This window comes from Thamnophis sirtalis, unplaced genomic scaffold, assembly GCF_051295495.1.
Source record: "Thamnophis sirtalis isolate CommonGarterSnake01/CBP01778 unplaced genomic scaffold, rThaSir2_p1.2 scaffold_3, whole genome shotgun sequence".
In the NCBI taxonomy this organism is placed as follows: domain Eukaryota; kingdom Metazoa; phylum Chordata; class Lepidosauria; order Squamata; family Natricidae; genus Thamnophis; species Thamnophis sirtalis.
The window spans coordinates 47,665,006-47,682,401 of NW_028261383.1; the positions used below are offsets into that span (position 1 = coordinate 47,665,006).

At 39.1% G+C, this 17,396-nt stretch overlaps 1 protein-coding gene across 1 annotated transcript in view; it reads right to left on the reverse strand.

The window, feature by feature from the left end:
• FRMD4B (FERM domain containing 4B) overlaps positions 1–17,396 on the reverse strand; it is a 162,792-nt gene that overhangs the window by 95,798 nt on the left and 49,598 nt on the right. The window contains exons 6-7 of the mRNA XM_087708868.1: positions 921–977; positions 5–27 (exon numbers count right to left, since the gene is read on the reverse strand). Of these exons, the coding sequence (XP_087564994.1) occupies positions 5–27; positions 921–977 (80 nt within the window). The remainder of the gene's footprint in view (positions 1–4; positions 28–920; positions 978–17,396) is intronic.

Below are 17,396 nucleotides of genomic sequence, written 5' to 3' on the forward strand. Positions count from 1 at the left end.
TTACCTAGAGTAGTCTCCTTTTGCTTCCTATAAGGGAAGAAAAATCATGTTAGAAATCGTTTTTTGTTTTGTTTTGTAATGGCAGTTTGCATTTCATTTAGATACCACATAATTAAGAATGCATTTTAAAATTCAAGTCAGTTTTGAACAAATGCTGACCCTATGTGCAAATTATAAGTACATCTGGGGTTTGAAATGTTTTTTTTAAATATAGGTTTTATTATTTAAAACCACCTCCGTGCCCCCACCCCATGTGTGTAAGGCAAAAAGTAAAATTACACAGCTCAGTTTCTGCTAACCTGGATCCATTTCAAACACATTTTTTTAAAAAAATCAAAGTTTTATTATTTTATTAGAGTGTAGTAATACAAACAGAAGCCTCCTCTTAAGAAAAATAACACACCACACACACATACAGAGAGAGAGAGAGAGAGAGAGAGAGAGAGAGAGAGAGAGAGAGAGAGAGAGAGAGAGATACCCACACAAATCAACTACATGATAAACTGAAGCAGAATTGATGAGACATTTAAGTTTTGGTAGTGATTTTCAATTATAGTCCCTTTTTTCTCTACTTCAAAATCTTTCCCTGTGCCCAACATATAATTTTATTATTACGGAAAATATATTCAATTATCCCAGACAGATGACAAAAGTATAGCTTATTCAAGGCACGCTGCCCCCACTCCAAATAAGTTTTCTTCGTGCATTTCTTCTCCGGCTATATTCTTAAATGTCCGACAGATTTGTAAAACGTGAAGAACCAACAGGTACTCCGTTTATAACTGGGTCAGCTATGTGAAGGAGTATAGTTTCACATTTTATAACAAAAATATAAACAATACTGCAGAAACTCCAGTCTGGGAACTGAACGCAAGACGCATTAAAAGAAAACCACAAAATTGAGTTCAGGAAAATCTTACCTGTAAAATCAAAGCAGCTAATCTAAAGACTGTCTCGCTTTCCACTTCAATATGCCCCTGTTTAAATAAAGACGGAAGTATCAAGTTAACACGAATGAACTCCGGAGGGGAGGGAAATCTCCCCTCGCCTCAAGCTACACGGAATCTCTTAGTAGTCTGACACTAGTCAGCAACGCCGGCTTTCCTTCCATTTCCAGGTCGTACCATTACAGCAGAAAGGGGTGGGTGTAATTTGAGACATAAAGTTTGGATAACTGCTTATAGTTTAATGTGGAAAACAGGAGAAATCATCCAGTAAGAAAAGAAGAATTTGGAGGCAGAAGGAAAACTGTCAACCAGATCTCTTGCAATCTTTGATGAATCATGACTTGCAAATGTTGCATATTTTGACCCTCCGGGTTTCCCAGGGTTGAATGGTTGCAATGACTGGAGGCTTTGCTAATACGCTTCAGTTTGTGGAGGGTGCCCGGAGTTATGCAAAGCACATACTCACAACAATCCTATGCATATACACTAGGAAATATGTCCCATTGGGCTGATGAAATACAGTAAGAAAGAAGCACCATTCGTCCTTGGTGGGGAGATTGCTAATTTGAGCTTCTTGTTTAAATAAGTGTATATTTAATTTCTAAATGAAAACATAGCTGATTAAATTTATACATGTCCATCATCTTTATCCTTTGGGTTAAACAACGTTATGCAAAAAGCAGAAAAGGAGTATGAAATAAAACAAAGCAATAAGAAAAAGAATTGGTCCCGTTTTTGCCAACAGCAGTTACCCTACCCTAATCTTTCTGTTTTGAAACTGCAGGTTATCCTCCCATTATCAAATGCCAATTTAGTGACTGTTGGAAATTAGTGGTGGACATTTGTTTGTTTTGTTTTGAAACCAGCAGGCTTTTATGAGTTGTGGTAATGCGATTGCCATTCACGCACTTCACAATCAGCTCCAAGCAAACAGAACCAATGGAGAAGTTGGCATTGTAAATCATAATTTATGTATGATTTGTATGATAGTCTGTAACATGGATCACTCTGTTCTCAGCATCTCCCATACCCACCTTCTACTCATTTTTTTCTGTTGGGATAGATTTGTTTTCTAATAGTTTTCATACATGATTTTCTCTTCAATACTTTTCACTCTGTTTTTCCCAAGTTTTCTCAAATCTGATCCCTGTTATTGCCACAAAAATGGTCTTTCGTCATTCAGAATTTCTCATTGCCCTTATATCTTTCACTAATTCTCTTGGACTTTCATCATCAATTGATTGGTATGATCAGTACAGAGCAGTGGAGAAATTCAATTTTTTTTACTATCGGTTCTGTGGTGGCAGGGGAAGGATACTGCAAAATCCCCATTCCCTCCCCACTCCTAGGGGAAGGATATTGCAAAATCTCCATTCCCACCCCACTCTGGGGCCATCCAGAGGTATTTGCTGGTTCTCCAAACTACCCAAAATTTCCGCTACCACTCCAGAACATGTCAGAACCTGCTAAATTTCACCCTGGTACAGAGCTTTTTAATTTCCATTTCTGGAAATCAGGGCCACGGAAAGTGGCCTGCAAAATATTGCTGAAGTATAAGCACCTGCAGTACTACCTACTGATAACTAGGTACGTTCATATGTATAATTTCTGGAAATAAATGGCATCTGGGAAAATAAGAGTATTTTTAGGTTGCATTATTTTGTGTAAGGATGAAGAATTCATGCATCATACTAAGCAGTTTCTGTTTTTATACATAATAGATTAAGTAAGTGCACTAGACTAAAATCAAACCAACCACATAATGACTTAGCTAATATGTGACCCTATGCATTGAGTTTTAGATTTTTCCACTGAAATATGATTAAATTTTAAAAAGTTAGAAGGCTTGATCTTTGGCAACATATTTTAATTTGACTACACTAATTTAATATTTTGCTAATAGTAATTTAATTATCAAGTAATTCCAAAAACTTCCATTTAGAATCACGCTCTTTTATTAAAATGCAAATTATAATTGGAAGTTTGATAGTTTGGCACTATAGTAGACTTACAAAAAAATCAGTAAGTCACATACAAGAAATCCTGGTGCATTATCGAAAACAAGATTTCATTTCATGGGGAATAAATACATAAAAGTTCTCCCTTTAATTTTAATACAATGAAACAACAGAAAATCCTTTGAGGTCTAGGCAAAAGAATGAAAAGGTTCTAACATTTAAAAAAACACCATCCTCAGCTCCAAATTAGGTAAATTTTCAGCAAGTTTCTATTATGAATCTGTTCTTTCTCTTATTTTTTTCAAAGCATCTAACAATATGAAAGTAAAATGAACCAAGAACTGTTACGCTCAATTTCTGCACTGGCTTTATGATTATTTTCTATCACTTGATCCAATTCTTTTTCTTCTTAGTAAAGGGTCTGCTTTTGCTTTTCAGATCAATCAGGAATTGTTTTGTTGGTTGAGATAGGAATCGATCAACCAATTGGTTGTCTGAGCCTGACATCATGGGCTTGGAGATAGTGACTAGCCCAAGGTCATCTGCGTAGCTTTCATGCCAGAGTGGTACTAGAACTCACAGTGCCCTAGTTTCTGGTACCTTAACCACTTGAACCAACTAGCTCTCTACCAATTAAGCCAATGCTGTTTGGTAACTGGAAACATATACATATTTACAACACATGCCAATACAAACTGTTACCATGATTGATGGTTCATAGGATGTCATTTTGATGTGGTAAACCAGATTCACTATTAGACAAATTAGGAAATTAGGAAATGACTTGCAAATATGAAAATATAATTAATCTGTAATTCTAGAACTGAAATAATTGACAAAATCAAATCTAAAATAAAACCCTAAATTTGATATTGCTTTAATTGCATTTATGTTTCAAAGAGATAATTAAGCAAGCTGGATGGGGTAACCTGCAGTATACAATTCCAGAATTAGTCAGAATTGCAAGGAAGTATAAAGTGCATAAATGGATATAATCTAGTTGTTCGTATGGTAGAAAATATACTTAACTGCATAAAATAAAATACAAAGGGGTAAATTGCATTGAAAAGGGAACCAATTATTCTTACGTGCAGTGGTTAAAACACTAAAAGTAACTAACACATAAAACAGTAATGTGCTTCTTTATTAACCCATAAATCAATAACAAAAGAAATTAAATTTTGTCAGAAGGATGAGTGAAAATAAAGTTGTATTTAATTAGCTAATTTATATGCCACCCATATCACTATCAGGTGACACTGGATGACTTACAACATCAAAAAAATAAAATAGAAAACATAAACACTTAAAAAAATAAGTATTAAAATTAACAAAAAAAATAGTTAATTTAGAAACCAGAATGCAATGGGACTTGGCTGGGGTCTCCGTCCAAATCCACAAATCAGAGAGGGATGCTCCCATCAGGGGTCCCATATCAGTTGGCGCAGTCAAGATTTCAGGGTCTTTGGGAAGGCGAAGAGGATGGGGTTGGATCTCATCTCAAGCGGCACCATGTTCCAAAGCATGGAGTACATTTCCTCCCTCCCCACTTAAGCTTCTAAAAACCTCTTAAAAGCTGAGCTTTCCCCCAAGTGTTAGGAGTGGGTGAGGCCAAAGCGTAAGGCCAATGTCATGGGCAATATTGAGGAAGTTCAGTTGTGGGACATTCTTTTCTCATCTTGTTTTTAATCTTCTTTGTTTTTATTGTTTGCTTGTGAGCCGCCCATGGTTGGGTTTTAAAATGGGCTACTATACAAATGTTTTAAATAATAAATAAATATCTGGCCATTTTTACAGTTTGATGATGTGACTATGGCAATCCATTTCTGCTGTCTTAGGATAGATAGAAGAAGCCACTCCTATTTCGGAAAGCCAAAGCTTCAGTGATTTTAAGTATGTAGGGTGAGATTTCTTATTTTCTTTCAAAACTTTTACTCTAGCCCAAACTTTTACATAATTCATAGAAGTTAATAGCACTGCTTAGCTTTCTTCTAACAGTCTTGAAACAGATGTGGCAGGTGCTTCTATTTCACGTAGATAAGCACTAAATCTCATTTTACAGGTGCTATCAATTACCAACAAATGCAATGTATTTTTAACACATTACAATTGATACGGTATTTATAATCTGTCTCTCACTGTAACCTGTATCAGCATAACTGGTCTGTCTTCCCCTTCTTGCCTTCCCCCTCCCACCTTCTCCCAATTTAAATTGTATACAGGCTGAGCCACTCCAAGCATCTGATGAAGTGAGCAGCAACTCATGAAAGCTTATGCCTTTTAATAAAATGTGTTAGTTAGAAAAGATGCTTCCAAACTCTTGATTTGCAGTAAAGACACAATTCTTTTCCGTGAATAGAAACTTCTGTCCTGGAAAACTATCTGGTACAGGTAGTCCTTGACTTATAACAGTTCATTCAGTGACCATTCAAAGTTACAACAGCACTGAAAAAAAATGACTTATGACTGTTTTTCATGCTTGGTAACTGTCTTGTATTTATGACAGTTGCAGTGTCCTGGGGACATGTAATCACCTTTTGTGACCTTCCGACAACCAAAGTCAATGGGGAAGCCAGAATCATTTCACAACTGTGTTACTAACTTAATAACTGCAGGGACCCACTTAACAACGGTGGCAAGAAAAGTTGTAAAGTGAGGCAAAATTCATGTAGCAGTAGAACAGAAATGTTGGGCTCAATTGTGATTGTATGTTGTAAGTTGGGGACTAACTTTTATTGGAACGAACCCTTCTGTAGAAATTTGATAGAATAAATCATTTTCCTGTAATTTAGGAAAATCTAGTTCAGATATTGTCCAGGTTTATCGTATTTTTCAGAGTATAAGATGCTCCAGAGTATAAGACGCACTTAGATTTTTTTGGGGGGGGGGGGCACGGACAAGGGAAAAATATCTGCCTCTGCCTCCCAGCAATTTGCTTCCTTGCAACAAACAGTACAGACAATATGCATTGTTTGTAGTGTTATATTTCAGACTATACTTGTACAGATGCTGTTAAAATGTGCTTTCTGGAAGTATAGTTATTGTCTGCTATTTAAAAGAATAGCTTTTTTTTAAACAATAGCATTGGGCCTCTTCAGATCAAGCATTTGTTTTAAAAAGCTTCTTCATTTTGTTACGTTGTCTAAAACAATAATAAAGTAGTCTTTAAAAAAATAAGTCTAATAATTTGAACATTCTATAGGCATTTATAGTTGTTGACTGACTTCCTTGCAGCAAACAGCCCGATTAGCACAAGAAAAAAAAACCTGCCTCCCAGCAATTTGCCATGTGGAGCAAACCGCTAGTTTCACTTTCAATTTCTCCCAATCACCAGCTGTTAGAGGCTGCAGGGATTGCTATAGCTTATTTAAGCCTGGGCAAGCCCCCGTTTGCTGCAAAGAGGTAAATTGCTGGGAGCAGAGGCCAAAGGGTGGGAGTTGGTGGGTGGTGGAGCTACATTCAGTATATAAGACACACCCAAATTTTATCCCTCTTTTAGAGGGGGCAAGGTGCGTCTTATACTCTGAAAAATATGGTAAATGCTATCCTTGCCAACAAAAATAACTTTTAATACTGAATAACCACAAGCAAGTGCAGCTTCATCCAGCTTTCACAAATTCAATGCCCTGCAAATCTATGAGCATTACAAGGACTACTTTCCCAAGTAAATAACATGGCTGAAGGCCAAAAGTCATACCAGATTTCTGGGAGCAGAGATTAGGAAAGGTTCCCACAAGTAAATAAAATTCTAGGGCAGTCTTAGGGCAGAGATTTCCAAACTGGTAAAGCTTGAGCACTGTCTCATGAGAGTAAAATTATAACTAGTGTACAATCAATTTGTTCTTAAAGGCAACTATCATCAGAATAAATATTGGTCATATGGAAAACCCCTCTAAATGTATCTTGCTGGAAGATACCTGTGGTGGACTGCTGGGAAGAAGAATTTGGAAACAGGCTGTAAAGTCTGCACTATTTGGTATGATGAGTGCATGAGGTTTGTTTGTGTAGAATGAATGAGCCCACTTTTACTGTTTATTACTATTGTATTCTTATATGTTTTTTAAATATTACGTGGGGGATTGTTAGGGTGGATATATGAGAATGTTTGACTCGGAGGGCCTGCCGGGGAAGGCGGGGGTCAGTGGGGTGGTTGGGGGGACCACTGCTACGGGAGTGGGTCGGAGCATTATCGCACAGACTGGGCCTCCTCCGAATTCCATCCGCCAGTCAATGTCGACTGGCGACTACACGGAGGAGAGCCTTTTCTGTTGCAGCTCCGACCCTGTGGAACGATCTCCCCGTCGAGATACGTACCCTCACCACCGTCCAGGCCTTCCGCGCAGCCCTCAAGACCTGGCTCTCCCAACAGGCCTGGGGATAAGTCCTTAATTTGCCCCACCCGAGTGTTGAATGTAGAATGCATGTTGTGTTTTTACTACTTATCTTGTTTTTATATCGTTTATTGTGTATTGTACCCCCTCCCTATTGGTTGTAAGCCGCCCTGAGTCCCCTCAGGGAAAAGGGCGGCCTATAAATTTTAATAAAATACCAGAACAAAAAAACAAAAAAAATACTAGAGTTCAGTGGTCAATACATTTAAATAAATAAATACATTTTTGTCTTTGACAATACCACAGTCCAATCATCTGATGAACGAAACAAGGCTATGTTTATTAAATCATTCATAGGGTTCTTGGCAACCTGGCAGTGGCTTTTTTGTGTACTTAACTTCTTCACACTTGTCTCTGCCTTCCTCTGGAATTGAAAACTGGCATCAGCAAAATGAAAAAAAATATTGCCAGGAAAGCAATTATTTGAGAATGGCCTGCTAATATGCTAGTTAAATAGAAGATAGAAGTACAGGAGATGTCCATGCCACAGTAAAAAGGAAGAATCAGATGCTTAAAGAATATAGTGGTATTTATCATTGATAGCAAAGTGAAGCAGTTGAAATCACTGGCTGGGTTTGAATATGTTGTGAACTCATAGTTTAATGTTATGCCTTCCTGTCTTCCATCCGCTATTCTAGTCCAGTACAGACATGGCCAGCTAAAAATAGTCCAAAAGGAGTGTTTTCACTCATTGATGATATGAACTTAGTCACCCTGTGGATTTGTACTGAGTTAGGAGAAAGGGAAGAGTATGGAGGCATGAGATTTCTTGACATCATGTTAGTTTTAGTGTTGTATACAAATATAACAAACGTATATTCAATGTATAAAGTAGCAGAAGGTTTTATGGAAGAGAAAAACCCACTTTATCAGATATACAAATGTTATCCAAAGTTATTCAATATAATTTTATTAGCTTATAATTACAATATAAAAGAAAAAACTATGTCTGTCTAGCTATCTAGCTATCTGTGTGTGTGTATGAATGTATATGTGTGTATATATACAGTATATGTACACACACAAATATATACATGTACACGTACATAAAAAACGATATATAACTTTGAGGCATACACACAAGTTAATACAGGAATTTTGTTTATTCTTCTGTTCTTTTTTACCCTCTGCATGTATTTGGTTAATTTTTCCAAATTCTTTTTAGTTCCTTTTATTAGGGTTCCAATGAAAGACAAATACAGCTAAGATACATAAACATTACAAAACTGTTTTAATGCACAATGTAGATCTGTTTAGGTTAACTTTCTCAAAGTTAAGCTGCACATGTTTCAGGAAAGTACTGTGAAAAATGAAAGTCCAGGTTTTTTTAAAATTTGTAATAAGATATTTGAAAACTAATTAATCAGGAGATGTAGAGTAACATCTCCTGTAAGTAGGATTTTGCCCAAACAGAATAAACAGAAAGGATCAAGTTGGATTTCAAAAAAATGCACTGGATTTACTTAATAATATTATTTTTTTACAGAAGATTTTGTAGAAAATGTTTTGTACAGAAGGTTTTGTAGAAAATGTTAGTGGGAGCAATCTCTCTCAGGGGAATCAGAAATGTTTCAAGGCATAAACTTCATTCTCAAATTATCTACCATAAAAGAAGACTTTTACATATAACAGACATAAAAATATGTTGGCAAGATAATTAAATGAAGATGTGTAAGAAAAATCTATTTCTAATGATGCAGCACAGAAAGAAGCTACTTCTATGTGGTGGTTTTGTTTATTGGGGATAACAACAATTTTTGCAACATTTATTATGGATTGCAAACTGTTTTAGATTAGGATCAATGAGTAGCAAGGACATGGGAAATAGAGCAGATCAGTTTGTGGCTTACAAGTTCTAGAAACAATAATTTAACATGTGGGACATTCAAAATTTTCCATTGCAAAGCCATTGCCATGTAGAAACAATAGGGAGTATCTTGGATTGAGGATCAGGGACATCCATCAGGAAGGGATGAGTAAAAACCAGGGGACCACAACCATGTAATTCACACCCTTTTTTGGCACATGGCATGCATTTGATGTAAAACAGGCCTTCAATCATGCAATCATGGCTGCCTTCCTGATTTTTCTTTAATCCTTTCCCCTACTACTGGGTAACCTGTAGTAGTTCTTTCAGGGGAATTGTTCCAGGACCTCATTCAGAAGAATAAATAGGCTTCAAACGATGCACGCCAGTGTTACTTTAGTTTGAATTAAGTAAAGTAAGTACTTCATGGAAACATATCTTCTCAGTTGCTGTGTCCTTCCTCTTGAACCCCTAGATATTTGAGTGAACCCCTCCCACCCGAGTTTCAGAAGGTCAGTGTTCTGAATTGCAGGCAGGGTGGTTATGATTATCCTTTCAGATGAGGAATTAATCCAGTGGTGAAATTCATTTTTTTAACTACGGGTTCTATGGGTGTGGCTTGGTGGGTGTGGCAGGGGAAAGATACTGCAAAATCTCCATTCCCTCCCCACTCTGTGGCCAGCAAGAGGTGGTATTTGCCAGTTCCCCGAACTACTCCAAATTTCCACTACCAGTTCTCCAGAACCTGTCAGAACCTGCTGAATTTCACCCCTTTGTACTCTGAATACTGATTCCTTGTTTTTTTTTTCTTTTGGTTATTTACATTATATGGTTTTAATTTTAAAAACGGAGTGCTTATCCATGTTTTTCAATCCCAGGTTCCAGATTTGGGGAGTTCTATGCCACTCAGAGTTGGTTGATTAGAATGGCCTGTAAGCCCTGCAAATAAACCCCACCATTTAACTCATAACCCAGGAAATAATACAATTAATTGTTCAACCTAAAGTAATTGGAATCACCTGCTGCAAGCTATGAGAGAACTTGTAGCTATATCAATTTTCTGTCCAAGTTGGACAGCAGCTAAAACCCACACATCTGGAGGATATCCAGTTGGGAAAGTTTATAGAATGAGGGGATAGGCCCCTGATTTGCTTTGTACTGGACAGTATTAGAAGAGTACTGCAGTTTTAAAAATGTTTCCTTATGTGTTCCCTGCCCCACCTGAATTAAGCTTTGAACTGCTGTTTAAAAAAAAAATATTGGCAAGTCCACTCTATGCATTCCTGGCTATTTCTATGCTTCAAGAAGAAATCTGTCCAAATTTATCTATCGGCACACAGAGACTCTGTGAGCACTGGAGCAGGCCTTGCATTTTTGTCTCTATTTCTTTGACTTATCCATTCCTTTCCTTCTGCCTTGAAGAGGTTACATCACTGAGCCCTTATCATTCCATTTAGCTCACCATTCCCTATTGGGACCCCATTGATTGATTTCTGCCCCTGTGCTTACAGAGTCTCTGTGTGCCCATAGATTAATTTGGGGCAGATTATGCCATGGTCTACTGAAATTGTCCTTTCCCAACCTTGACTGCTTCAGCCTTTCTACAGTAGTTACACAACAGCAAGTTAAGTCTTACTGAGATGTACTCAAGGACTGGTAGCTTCAAAAGGCCATTCCAGTAGGCTGGAGGAGTGGAGAGCTAATGGAACAAGAAGCATAGTAAGTCCAAAGAGAGAAAGAAATTTCGTTCTTAGGAAAATAGATTTGTTTATTAAATATCAATAGTTTTATAGTAGAATCAACTTAAAATCAAATTCACCAAAATGAGGAAGCGAAATGCTAAGCAAGGGATTATGTTCTGAACCAGATGGACTGACATTCTGTTTGGTTAAACAATTGCAAGGAATAAGGGTAAATGCACTTAGTTGTAGAATGGTAGCTATGCTACTTTTCAGAGACAGTAAGTATGTAATTTTCACACCAGTGAATGACATTATGCATGCTTGTACCGTGTTTTCCCAAAAATACAACATGTCCTGATATTAAGACCTTGCCACATTTTTTGGGTGGGCAAAAATGTAAGCCCTCCGCCAAAAATAAGTCCCCTGGACAACCCCCCCTCCAGTCAGGCAGAGCACCACTCACCGACCTAGCGGTATCCTGAAGACGCCAAGCTGCAGGAATGGGGGGGACAAAGGCTTGTATTGCTTGGCGCCTTCGGGATACTGCTAGGTCAGTGCTGTGCCCAACTGGAGAGGGGTGTTGCTGGGCGGTTGCTCTCTTGCGAGCGAGCTCCCGAAGAGCCAGACATAGCCTCAAGGTCGAACGGCTGTGTTGCACTATCGCAGCAGCACTACACAGCAGCCAGGCACAGTGCCATTCACTGACCTTGGGGTATTGTCAAGCTGTGTGAGCACCTATTCGCTGCCCTCCGAATCCCGCAGCTTGGCGCCTTTGGAATGCCCCTAGGTCAGTGAATGGGGCTCTGCATGGCTGGAGACAGAGGTGGCATGAGCGGCTTTTCCGCTCACCACTCACGCACCTCCCAGCCTCACAATGCCCTTGCCTAATTCTCCCTGCGGCTTCCAAAGCATGGAAGTAGGATGCTGAGTCGTCTGCAAGTTGCCACTCTGGGAATACGCTCTATGGTTGTACGCTCTAGGAATACGCTCTGCCTCAGCCAGCCCACAACCATAGAGCTTACTCCCAGAGCGGCCACTGCCGAAAGACTCGGCTGTGGATCTCCGGAGTTTGGAAGCCGGAGAATAGGTTATGATTGGAGCACTGCCACGGCGGCAACACACTGGTCCTGCAGGGAGAGCTGGGCCAGGACATGGTGAGGTTGGGAGGCACACCAGCTGGGAACAGAACAGGCGCTCGCAAAACCTCCCTTTCTAGCCGGGCAGAGTGCCATGCACTGACCTAAGGGTAGCCCGAATGCATCAAGCCGCGATAGCTAGGGGGAGAGCAAAGCACCATGCGGCGTAGCACCTTTGGGATATCGCTGGGTCCATCAGTGGCGCTCTGCCCAGCTGGAAAAGGGGGTTGCCAGGTGGCTGCTCATGAGCATGGTCACCTCAAGGCTGGTATGTTGCGCTAGTGCGACAGCGCAACACAGCCGTTTACCCCTGAGGCTGTGCTTGGCTCTTCGGGCACCCGCTCGCAAGAGACCAGCCATCCAGCAACCCCAAAACAATAAGCCCCCCCTATAATAAGACCCAATCAATATTTTGGGGGGTCAAAAGAAAATAAGACCCTGTCTTATTTTCGGGGGAACACGGTACTTACATATCACAAGATCCCATAATGCCGTAATGTGTTTGCATACGGATAGAAAAGACGCACTGTGAGCCATGGCGCAATTTTAGAAATGCAGAAAAATTAATGTAAGTTTTCCCAAAGAAAGGTTTATTTCATCGGGTGGGATTATGGTTTGTACAAGGGATTAGAACTGTATTACAAATTTGGAAATTATGATTAGACCCTGGTTTGCAGATTCTGCAGCTGATCACAAAATAATCATAAGGAATTAATTCTAGAATTTGGGATACTGCCATTATTTTAAAAGATTGTCCTAACCCTGGATTCTCATCTCGTTTTAGCTTCCTTCCTCTCCTTTTGGGACTTTTATGAGTTCTATTTTTAGAAACCAGAATGATACATCTAATATGCACTATATATATTTAACTAGTCCAAGAAAGAGAAACAGAAACCCTTTGGTGCAAGGGAGTACTCCTTTCTCCCAGACAAAGTGACAAGGGAATTGTGAAATGTTTGTTGTAAAACTTTTAAAAGCTTTTGATGTATTGTAAAATTGGCATGTAGCCAGACTTCATAAATACTACTAAAGCAGGTTTGGGGTGTGTGTTGTATATGTGTCTTCTATTCCAACTATGTTAACTGCATAATCAACAACAACAAAAATATCTTCACTGTCTTCTCCCTTACTAGCAATCCTTTGAATAAAGACAATAAGCAATCATAGTAATTAACAGCCTGCTTCTATGCAGAACTACTAGAAAGGGAAACCAATAGGCTGAGTTGAACTACTTTCTGTAATACTGCTTAGAACTGCAGGCTCTGTTACGGGAACTGTCAATTTTAAGTGATATGCATTACATTTTGGCAACATACACAAGATGAGAAACATAGTTTCAGAAGTTTATTAAATGACTTCATTTAATACTATATAGGCATCAAAAGAATAATTTTAAACAGTGTTTTTAAAGAGGCAGTGATTTTCTATTGAAGACGTGAGTTGAGTTGCTTCTAATAGATGTCTCTTAAACACTATTTTGAGGAACGACTTCAATTAAATTATAATGTATGGCTCCAAAATACATGCTGTATTCATTCTGTATACATTTATCTAAACCTCTGACTGAGATCACTTGTACGGAGTAACTAGGAGTTTTCATTCACACAGAAACATGCAAATCAGTTTTCCAATTTCTAAACTTGGACAGTGAAATATGTGCTATAGAAGGGATGGGGAGGGAGACAGAGACAGAGACAGACAGAGACAGACAGACAGAGACAGACAGAGAAGCAGGCACACACAGAGTGATCTGTATTCATTAACTGTGTTGTACAATAACTAAAGTCATGCCTATGTTTAAGTAAACATTGTACAACTTGCAAAATGTCCACACCACTTTCTTTCTATTTGCCATCCTTCATTCTAATATTGGTGTCACATGACCTGTTATTCATAATAACAGGATCCAGCAGTAGCATTTCCTTAAGTAAAAATGCTGTTATCATTTCCAGTTGTTTTAAGTGACAAGCATATTCTTGGCCTTAATTATTCGTAGTCCGCACCCACAAAAAAATCCTAATTAGTACCAAGTTTGATCATCTGAATTTCTGAATAACAGGCAGTAGCAAGGTTGATCTAGAATAATCAGGGTTAGCCACTAGTCTAGTTAGTGCCTGGATGAGAAAATCTGGGAAGTTATACTGGGAAATAAAATAAAACCAAGACAGTCTGGAAGAAGACCATGGCAAAACAGTTTGGAACCATGCCCCGAAACTGTATGGATATATCATACATAAGTCATCAAATAAGAATCAAGCTTGACTCAAAGACATCTTTGAAACTGATTATCTGACAGCATCTCCTAATACTTGCTCACTTTCTGATCTATTAACTATTTTGTTGGAACTAGCAGAAGGAAGATTTTTATGGTATTGGATTCTTCTTACAGCCATCCTCTTCATTAATTCAGAAGAAAAGCCCATCCTTACTCCTTTCACTCATTCCAGATTGTGAGTGACCACCCAACAAATGCTTTAATAGAAACTTGTGATATCAAAACTGTTTCTGAGTGGTTAGATAGCTAAAAATGTTCATGTGTACCTCAAGGCTCTGTTTTAGGCCCAGTACTCTTCAACATCTTCATCAATGATTTGGATGAGGGAATAAATGGGGAACTCATCAAATTTGCAGATGACACCAAGCAGGAGTGTTGGCAGGAATAGCCAACACTCCAGAAGACAGGCTTAAGATACAGAAGGATCTTGACAAACTTGAACATTGGGCACTATCTAATAAAATGAAATTCAACGGTGAAAAGAGTAAGATTCTACATTTAGGCAAGAAAAACGAAATGCATAGGTACAGTATAGGTGGTACCTTGCTCAATAGTAGTAACTGTGAGAGGGATGTTGGAGTCCTAGTGGACAACCATTTAAATATGAGCTAGCAGTGTGCAGCAGCTGCCAAAAAAGCCAACACAGTTCTAGGCTGCATAAACAGAGGGATAGAATCAAGATCATGTGAACTGTTAATACCACTTTAAAATGCCTTGCTAAGGCCACACTTGGAATACTGCATTTAGTTTTGGTCGCCACGATGGAGAAAAGATGTGGAGACTCTAGAAAGAGTGCAGAGAAGAGCAACAAAGATGATTAGGAGACTGGAGACTAAAACATATGAAGAACAGTTGCAGGAACTAGGTATGTCTAGTTTAATGAAAAGAAAGACTAGGGGAGACATGATAGCAGTGTTCCAATATCTCAGGGGTTGCCACAAAGAAGAGGGAGTCAAACTATTCTCCAAGGCACCTGAGGGTAGAACAAGAAGCAATGAGTGGAATCTAATCAAGGAGAGAAACAACTTAGAACTGAGGAGAAATTTCCTGACGGTTAGAACAATTAATCAGTGGAACAGCTTGCCTCCAGAAGTTGTGAATGCCCCAACACTGGAAGTCTTTAAGAAGATGTTAGATAGCCATTTGTCTGAAATGGTATAGGGTTTCCTGCCTAGGCAGGGGGTTGGACTAGAAGACCTCCAAGGTCCCTTCCAACTCTGCTATTGTATTGTAGTATTCTGTTTAAAAAAATACATTTTATATTTTAATTTAGTTTGCTGCTGCCTAGGATTTTCTAGTGGACAGTTGGGATAGAAGCGTTCAAATAATTTGTCCCTTGTAATTTTGTGATTTTTCTTAGCCTTCAGAGATGTAAACCTCAGATCAGTGGAAAGATGCATGTTGAACATGATCTGTGTAAACACAGCTGACTTATACAATTTCAGATATGCCCTCCTTTGGATGTATGCAGGAAAATCTTTAAAACTGTTATAGTCAGATGCATTCAATGAAGCAGTGATTTCTAATATGACAGCTGGAGTATTACAAGAATGTATAAGAATATTCTCATTTCATTCATGAAATGCTGACATGTATGCACATGAGGTCGATGTTTTATTAATTTCAGTCATCTATGCCCTTAACCATCTGAGCCAGTATCTGATTTCTCAGTGGTTATGCCCTTACCTTCCACATTAGTCTGCCCAAATGCCAATAAAAACAGCATAGAAATAGGTTAGTAAAATGAGTAGGTGTTAAGAAAAAGGCAAGCTAATAGGCTAGAGAGGACTGAAGACAGGGGAGGGTTGCTGCCAGTTTTACTACCGGTTCACAACCCCCGCACGTCTGATGCACGCGTGCGTTGTTCAATGTAAATTGTTCTTCACGCATGCGCAGAACAATTTAGAGTGAACTGTGCATGCACAGTCACTAAAATCCAAAATGGTGGCGGCCTAGCAGCGTCGAGGGAATCAGCTTGGGGGCATGGCAGGCCTGGGTCGTTGCTGGTTCTGTGACCCAGGCCTGAATTCCACTAACCGGTTTGGCCGAAGTGGGCTGAACCAGGAACAACTCACCTCTGGCTCAAGGTGATGACATCAGCTTTGAGACAAGGAATACTAAGAAGAAAAACTACACAAATAGATAAGGATAGAATTAAAATAGCTAAGGAAATGATGTAGCAGCTGATAAAAGAGTGCTTTCATGCCAGGAATACTGTCCCAAAGGGATTGGTTCTATTGGTCCCTCATTGAATCATAGAGCTGTAAGAAACATTGGAAATCTTATAATACAACCCTAGGCAGGAGTTCTTATGCCATCTAGGGCAAATGGTTGTCCAATCTTTTCTTGAAAACCTCCAGCAATGAAGTTTGCCTCCTGGAGTTCTGTTCCATTGATCAATGGTTCTTACTATCAATAAGTTCCACACATTGTTTCTTGTCCTGCCCTCAGGTGCTTTGAGGAGTAAATTGACCCCCCTCTTCCCAATGACAGCCCTTCAAGTATTGGAAGATGTCTATCATGTCACTCCTAAGCCTTCTATTGGTTACGCGAAATATACATAGATCCCTAGCCCAGTGATGGCGAACCTTTTTCTTACGATATGCCAAAATTGCATGCGTGCACTATCGCATGCATGTTCCCCCTCAATCTCCCTGCGCATGTGTACATGACCATCCCCACCCCCGCACCCCCAGGCTCTGAGGGCTTTCCTGAATCCTGGGGAGGGCAAACTCACTACAACACCCATAAACCTCTACAGAGAATCTGGCTAAAACTGTGTCTAAAGCAAAGGAATCAAACACAACATGTTTAACAGGGTTGGCAAGCTGATAGCTCAATCCAGATGTCAAGTTGAAGCTAAAGTGGACAATAAAGAGCGGTCAAGGTCGCCAGTAAGCTCACTTGACCAACACTTCTTTCCAATGAATGGTTTAATTAAAAAAAAAAAACGCCTTGAGTAAAGATGGGTGTTGGGAATACTTAACTATGATGACAACCTCTTAAGTAAAGAAGATTAGCAACCATTCGAAGTACTCCATTTGCTTTTATGGAGCCTGTTTGCAGAGTGCATGTTCTCTTTTTGCTCTGAGCAAACAATAAAACAAGTTACTTGGAAAATCAGGTGGGGCCTGAAACAAATACAGACTGAACTGTGCAGGCTGGTTTATCCTAAAGGTGTGTGAAATCTTGGTTTCAGT